We start from the raw sequence: 7,825 nt of genomic DNA, 5'->3' as shown, positions 1-7,825 counted from the left end.
AACTCTGTGCTTAACACACTTAAAACAAACACCAATCTATATAGCCATAAAAAGCCAAGAGGAGTTCACTATAAAAAAAACATGTGTTTTGAGTGCAAGAGGTTTTTAATGGTGAATCACCAGAACTTTATTATTTTCTTTTATTGATACAGGCATATAGTGTTTGTTGAAGGTCAGGGAGCAAGTATCAGCATAAGAGAAATGCTGAATGTTGTCCAGTTGGCACTGGTCCTTATTTACTTGGGCAGGTCAGTTTGGGAGATATGCTGTTTTGCAAAGTCAGATGTAAACAAAGGGGTTTGGCAGGGCGTCCAGAGGTCTGGCAGCTCCTTTATTAAACAGGTAATGACTAATCCATTGGGAACAACAGCAACGGCAGTGTTATTAAACCCCTTCTCACATTGCATTTTAGAAGTTTAGCAGAGTTACTGCACAATGAATGCAAATATTGGATATTAAGCAGATTCTAAATGTTAACAAAATGTCAAGACAACTCATAATTCAAGTAAGAAGAGAGTCAAAGTTGGAGATGTTAAGTATTGCCCTTTCCATGAGAACAGTTAGTGGTAAAGGTTGATGTTTACATACATACTGTAACTGAAGCATGTTCCCATTTATTTTCCACTTTTTAAGACCACCTGAGTGTGCAAGAACTCTTAACCCACAAATCCATGATTCCTTTTCACTGGAAAATACATAGGAGGTACCACAGAGGCCAAATTTGATTAGTTATTCATCAACCTAAGAAGGATTACACAAATTAAATGAGACAAAAGTGTGTTGACCATAATATTTCAATTAATGGCTATTTAAATTATAGATATATACATAAAAATGTCCTTATCCACTGCAAAATGATTAAGAAGTTTTAAAAACCTGAACTGTAGTGAACCTCCCTAAAGGAGGTGTTAATTTTATATTACATTATATTATAATGTTATGTTAATATGAGATTTTCAGAAGATACTTGTCTCTTGTGGTCACTGCAATTACAACCCCAATTCCAATGTAGTTGGGATGTTGTGTAAAACATAAATCAAAACAGAATACAATGATTTGCCAATCGTTTTCAACCTATATTCAGTTGAATACACTACAAAGACAAGATATTTAATGTTCAAACAGATAAACTTTACTGTTTTTTGCAAATATTCACTAATTTTGAATTTGATGCCTGCAACACATTCCAAAGAAGTTGGGACAGGGGCAACAAAAGACTGGGAAAGTTGAGGATTGCTCAAAAACACCTGTTTGGAACATTCCTCAGGTGAACAGGTTAATTGGAATGGGTCATGATTGGGTATAAAGGGAGCATCCCTGAAAGGCTCAGTCGTTCACAAGCAAGGATGGGGTGAGGTTCACCACTTTGTGAACAACTGCGTGAGCAAATAGTCCAACAGTTTAAGAACAATGTTTCTCAACGTGCAACTGCAAGGAATTTAGGATTTCATTATCTACAGTCCATAATATCATCAAAAGATTCAGAGAATCTGGAGGAATCTCTGCAAGTAAGCGGCAAGGCAGAAAACCAACATTGCATGCCTGTGACCTTCGATCCCTCAGGCGGCACTGCATTAACAACTGACATCATTCTGTAACGGATATTACCACATGGGCTCAGGAACACTTCAGAAAACCATTGTCAGTGAACACAGTTCGTCGCTCCATCTACAAGTGCAAGTTAAAACTCTGCCATGCAAAGTGAAAGCCAAATATCAACAACACCCAGAAACGCCGCCGGCTTCTCTGGGCCCGAGCTCATCTGAGATGAACTGACGCAAAGTGGAAAAGTGTCCTGTGGTCTGACGAGCCCACATTTCAAATTATTTTTGGAAATCATGGACGTCGTGTCCTCCGGGCCAAAGAGGAAAAGGACTGTCCAAGCAACAACTTTTTCAGGGACATCCCTGCTTATTTCAGCAAGAGAACGCCAAGCCACATCCTGCACGTGTTACAACAGCGTGGCTTCGTAGTAAAAGAGTGCAGGTACTAGACTGGCCTGCCTGCAGTCCAGACCCCTCTCCCATTGAAAATGTGTGGCACATTACGAAGCACAAAATACGACAACAGAGACCCCGGACTGTTCAGCAACTTAAGTTGTACATCAAGCAAGAATGGGAAAGAATTCCGCATACAAAGCTTCAACAATTAGTGTCCTCAGTTCCCAAACGCTTATTGCGTGTTGTTAAAAGGAAAGGCGATGTAACACAGTGGTAAACATGTCCCTGTCCCAAATTCTTTGGAATGTGTTGCAGGCATCAAATTCAAAATAAGTGAATATTTGCAAAAAAAAAAATAAAGTTTACCCGTTGAACATTAAATATCTTGTCTTTGTAGTGTATTCATTGAATATGGGTTGAAAAGGATTTGCAAATCATCGTATTCTGTTTTTATTTATGTTTTACACAACGTCCCAATTTCATTGGAATTGGGGTTGTAGATGCCACCTTCATGCCACCAAAATATTTGATAGGTGTATAATGATAAAGTTTTTTGTTTCATATAACCACAAGAGTAAGTACCTGGAGTTCACTAGACATTACAAGAACTTTGAATAGAATTGGGTTCTACTGATTCTGATTTTGATTCTATGGTCAGAAAATGTAACTTTTTGGTAGTAAACACTTGGGCTGATTTGCCATAAAAAGAAGGATGGTCATACAGAAAAAAGGACCTAATCCCTTACGTTGAGGATCTGTGATGTTTTGAGCTTCTTTACCTCCAATGTCCTGGGAACCTCAGAGAAACAGAGCATTATGAACTCTGTGAAGTACAATGAAAATCTAGCTGTCTTATCAAAGCTAACACTGAGCTGGATCGTCCAGCAGGACAATGATCCAAAACATATGTGAAAATCCATGTAAGAATCATTAACCACACAGCCACGTTTTTGACACAGCCATCCAAGTCTGCTGTTCTAAACCCCATTGAAAACCTGTGAGGTGAGCTGAAGAGGAGAAAAATAAAAAGAACCCAGCACCCAGGAGGATTTTGAGAGATTCTATATTATGAGGAGCGATCTTAGATTCCTCGTTCCATTTTCTCCAATCTCATCAAGCATTGCAGGAGAAGACTCGCTGCTGAAAGGGATGTTGAACAAAGAATTAATAACAGGTATTGCAAAAAATGTGATGTGCTTTAGTAGTTTTAAAAATCGTTTTTCTTTTCTTAGACTAAATTTGCTTCAATTAAAGGTTTACTTTCTCTCATATGTTCATGGTCAGGATATCAAGGCTGCCAATCAGGCTGAAAGTACAACCCCAATACAAAGTGCATCTGCAAAAGTACCGACAAACACAAGTCAATAACAGCAAATATTCAATCTTTTTATTTAAAAATAATTTATTTGTATATAATTGGAATGATGCCAGGCTGATACATCTATGATGGCAGTTGTAAGTTTCAGAAATATAAAATTCCAAAACAGGGAAAAAAAAAACATTTTTTTTTATTTTCTCAAACCTGGACAAAAAAAATGGATAAATATATTAGTAAATAAATATATTAGTGACATTACCATATTGAAATGTTTTTTATTATATATAAAAATGTCTATATAAAATACAACACTTTATCTCATTAAAGTTTTTTTCTTTTTTTTTTTCTTTTTTTTTTTACACAAAATATCGAAAATATACTGGCATATCCCTTCGGTCTCTGGAGGGAATTTGCTCTATTAAAAGGCAGTTTCAGCTCATTTGCCATCAAGAAAAGCAAATAAACAATGAAAAAAACAAAGGACCAAAAAAGGAAACAAAATCACCCTTAATGTTCAGTGACATTTCATAGATTTCCATGATGTTTTCTGGTACCGGTAGCTACATAATGCTTAGCTTGTTTTGCTTCGAGTTCCTCTCCTAAATCATTTTTTGTAATTTTTACAAAGCCAAAGTGCTGATCGAGTTATTTTAAGACAAAACCTGCGATGAAATAGCATTATAGGCTGAGACATTGCATGAGATTAAAGGCAACAAAGAAGTGCAAAGCAAGTGTCCTGAAAGGCAAATTTATGGTAATCCAAGTTAAGAGCACTTATTTATTGTCCATGATTGCAAATGACAATCAATCTATTCTACGTTTGATCCATGTTAGATATCCATCACATGACTCAACCGTTTAATCATTTCGCTTTCCATTACTTTAAAAAGACTTTGGTTTAACAGAGTTACTCTTCTAGCACTGCCAGTTGAAATGTAGGATTAAAGTAATAGTGGTTTAGTCTGTAGGATTAGTTCAGTTTCAACATTCCACATTTTTGCCAAGCACAATATTTTGCAAGGATGAATAATAATACGGTAACATCTGCACTGAATTTCATATGGTTTTCGATAAAGCCACTCTTGAATTTGTACAAAGGTGTCCAAAAATATGGCGGTGATTACAAAGCCAGCAAGACAAAGGGGGCAGCTGCAGTAGCATTAAGGCCAAAACATCTGCGCTTACTGAAAAGAGACACGTGAAAAAACTTTCATGGGAAACCTTAGGCACTAAGGAAACTCTGAATCTGAAAATTAGAATCATTAGACATATTTAAACTTTTAAATGATGAGAACAACTTTGCATAATCTTCAATAAACACTGTATATGAAAGCTACAAAAGTATAAGTTTAGTGGCAATTTTCCAGTGTTTCATTATTGCTTTTTAGATTGATTTAAGAACTGCTTTAGTAGCTCTTCCTGTTTAAGACTAAAGACAACAGACAACATCTACTGGTTATCTATCCATGTGGAAGGGGGTAGCTGCTATCAATATAATCCAAAATCTAAATAGAATTTATTGTAATTTTAATACATTATATTCTGTATGGGTGAGACCAAAATGACCAAGAATGGTCTGATTTCATACTTCCTGGGCCATTCAGGGATTGATTTCAGTATTTCTCAGGTCATTAAAGAAAGAACTCCTTTCAGTATTTCTTCAGCCCTTCAAGAATGCACTCGTTTCAGTTCTTCTTGGGCCATTCAAGAATGCCCTGATTTCAGGTCTTATATGGGCCATTCAAGAAAGAACTGATTTCAGTACTTCTTGGATCATTCAGGCATTGATTTCAATACTTGTTGGGTCATTCAAGAATGCCCTGATTTCAGTACTTCTTGGATCATTCAAGAACACACTGATTTCAGTACTTAATGGGTCATTCAAGAATGCACTGATTACTTCTTGGATCATTCAAGAATGTACTTACATCAGTACTTCCAGTACTTCTTGGACCTTTCAAGAATGCCCTGATTTCAGTACTTCTTGGATCGTTCAAGAATACACTGATTTCAGTACTTAATGGGTCATTCAAGAATGCACTGATTACTTCTTGGATCATTCAAGAATGCACTGATTACTTCTTGGATCATTCAAGAATGCACTGATTACTTCTTGGACCATTCAAAAATGCACTGATTTCAGTACTTCTTGGATCATTCAAGAATGTACTTACATTAGTACTTCTCGAGCCATTCAAGAATGCACTTATTTCAGTAATTCTCAGACCATTCAATATACCAATATATGTTTTTTTTTCTCTTTTTTAAGGTTCAGTTGACATTGCTTTTACCATAATTTCAAAATAAGCAACAAAGGAGGAAGTAATGAAAACAAACATCAGGTAGTGAGAAATCTGGGCAAGAGGCACCTTTGGTGAGCTTGTAAGCTGGCAACTGTTTCTGAAATGACCACATCCTTATGGATACTTGCAGGCATCACATGCAAGGTAAAGGTCAGAGGTGAAAGAAGGCACCAAGGGGCAGTGTAATCCTTCCTCAGCCCGAGCAACGCAAGCACTGTACAGCCGATACGGAAAAAATGACCAAAGCGGAAAGTAGCTTCTTTAATCCTTGCACCTCTGCTAACTGCTAACGCTACACCATTTTCAGTCAGTTTGCTTAGTTTCGACAACAAAACAACAAACAAAATAAAAAAAAATGAAACAAATGACAGCTGCCTTTCTCGAATTAACGAACACAAGACCTTAAACCTTAATGACCTCTGGACAGTCAGCAAATCCTTTTTTTTTCTTTTTTTTTTTTTGAGGACAGATTAATGTAAAGTGCCCTGTCTCTCTTCTGGTTTACCACTTAATCAGAAGTACGCAGAGAAGGGTGCCAGGCAAGAATTTGTTTGAAAGTACCATCTCGCAAACAGGACTTTTCTGATTGGTTATCTGAGGTAGGCTGGAGAGAGAGAAAGAGAGAGCTATACAGAGAGGCAGGCACTGAACCCAGCGCATTACATCATCGATTAAGATGACTTCATGGCTGCTACGACCATGCAGGTGCACAGATAAGATCGCAAGAGTAACAGGGATGTGGATTTCTGAGCGCCTTCCATGACACAAGAGTTGCTGGTTTTAATTCGGCTTCAAGGTCCTAGCAGCCCACAGGATATGAAGTCATATGGTGGTACAGAGTGTTGGCTTACCAGTAATGAACAAAGGTATTCTTTTTGTTTTTTTTTCTTCACTTTATCACCTACATCAAATACTGTCAAGACCAGAACAGAAAGCTACGGTGGCTTGTAAAGCACGAATCTCAATGTTATTGACCTCCCTGAAAGGAGATTTGTAAAGACTGCTATCTCAGCAGGGTAATACTCAGCTATGGATATGTCAGAGTTTGTGGTGAGGCATTGAGGTAACTGAGGAATTCTTGGACTCGTTTCTTTGAATTAAGTTTCTGAATGGTTTCAATGAGGGAAAGAAAACATTAAATTACAAAACAAATCACGTTACCCTTTTGTGAATTTCCAACATCAACATATCTCACTTCATTGAATGACTCATGTTAAACCTGAAGTAGTATAGAAAAGAACCTGTCGACAATTCAGAACCTGTAGTGGCAAGTATTCACTGGACCCAATGTTCAAATGACACCCAGAACAGTACCCGGATAGTACCTTTTAAAGGAAAGTTCCAGCAATGTTTCAACATTTCTGCTTAATTAAATGATGTGAAATGCGAGTTGGAAACCAATCACAGTGGTGAAAGGAACCAGACGGTTGATGTGTTTAATGCCTCGAAAAGCTCCTCACAGAAAGCTATCACAAGAAATGCTCTGCCTGATGCCTCAAATATTGCTTTTTAATAGTTTTGAGAAGGTTTTGGATTGTGATGTACAATGTTCATCAATGTTCAATGTTCAAATTCATAGTGGAGGGGTACATGCAGGGCCTTGTATGGCCAAAAAAGTCATCCAAAAAGCCCTTTTTTCAGATTTACCACCACATATAAAAATCTAGATGTTTTAGACAGTAAATAAAACATTAAGACGTTGCTACATGTAGTTCCTAATAACACCACTGTAAAGAAATTTACATTAATAAGTTTTACTGCAACGAAAAAATTGAAAAATCAAACCACCCTGAATGACATTGCATTGACGTAATTAAGCAGAAATCTTGAGAAACTGATGGAATTTCACTTTAACCAACAATTCTAACTGCCGGAAATGAGTTTGAGGTCAGGAACGCTGGACCAGATGGATTCCACCGATTCCTCAAATCCAAACAACTGTCAGCCCTTTAGTTACAGACTTTAAAAGACATTGAGAAATGAGGGACGCTGGGAAATGAAGCTTGACTGGTGATGTGGAATTATTCAGAAGACTGTGAACAAGTGAGTGAAAAGAAGAAAGAAGGAGAGAGAGAGGCCGATAAGTTTTGTCCATTTCGGCTCTTGTGTAGCAGCGTGAGGTTTTGGGGATGGAGAGAGTTCTCAAACACCAGACTCTTCCTCTGATCCTGCAGAAAGGAACATAAATGTTTTAGATAAAATGGAATGCAGTTATAAATACATTAAAATTAAATGGAAGAGCAAGGTATGTTAGCCTTGGTTGC

The 7,825-nt window shown here is 37.2% G+C and overlaps 1 protein-coding gene across 1 annotated transcript in view; it reads right to left on the bottom strand.

The window, feature by feature from the left end:
• Positions 1-3,525: 3,525 nt before the first annotated feature.
• The window catches only part of LOC108413265 (E3 ubiquitin-protein ligase RNF43), a 163,031-nt gene continuing 158,731 nt past the window's right edge, over positions 3,526-7,825 (bottom strand). Inside the window, exon 9 of the mRNA XM_017685700.2 lies at positions 3,526-7,729. Coding sequence (XP_017541189.1) covers positions 7,704-7,729 — 26 coding nt within the window. The 3' untranslated portion in view covers positions 3,526-7,703. The remainder of the gene's footprint in view (positions 7,730-7,825) is intronic.

The sequence above is a fragment of the Pygocentrus nattereri genome, chromosome 23, assembly GCF_015220715.1.
Source record: "Pygocentrus nattereri isolate fPygNat1 chromosome 23, fPygNat1.pri, whole genome shotgun sequence".
NCBI classification, from domain to species: Eukaryota; Metazoa; Chordata; class Actinopteri; order Characiformes; family Serrasalmidae; genus Pygocentrus; species Pygocentrus nattereri.
The sequence above is the reverse complement of the archived record's forward strand: the minus strand, read 5'-3'. Positions and strand labels throughout refer to the sequence as shown.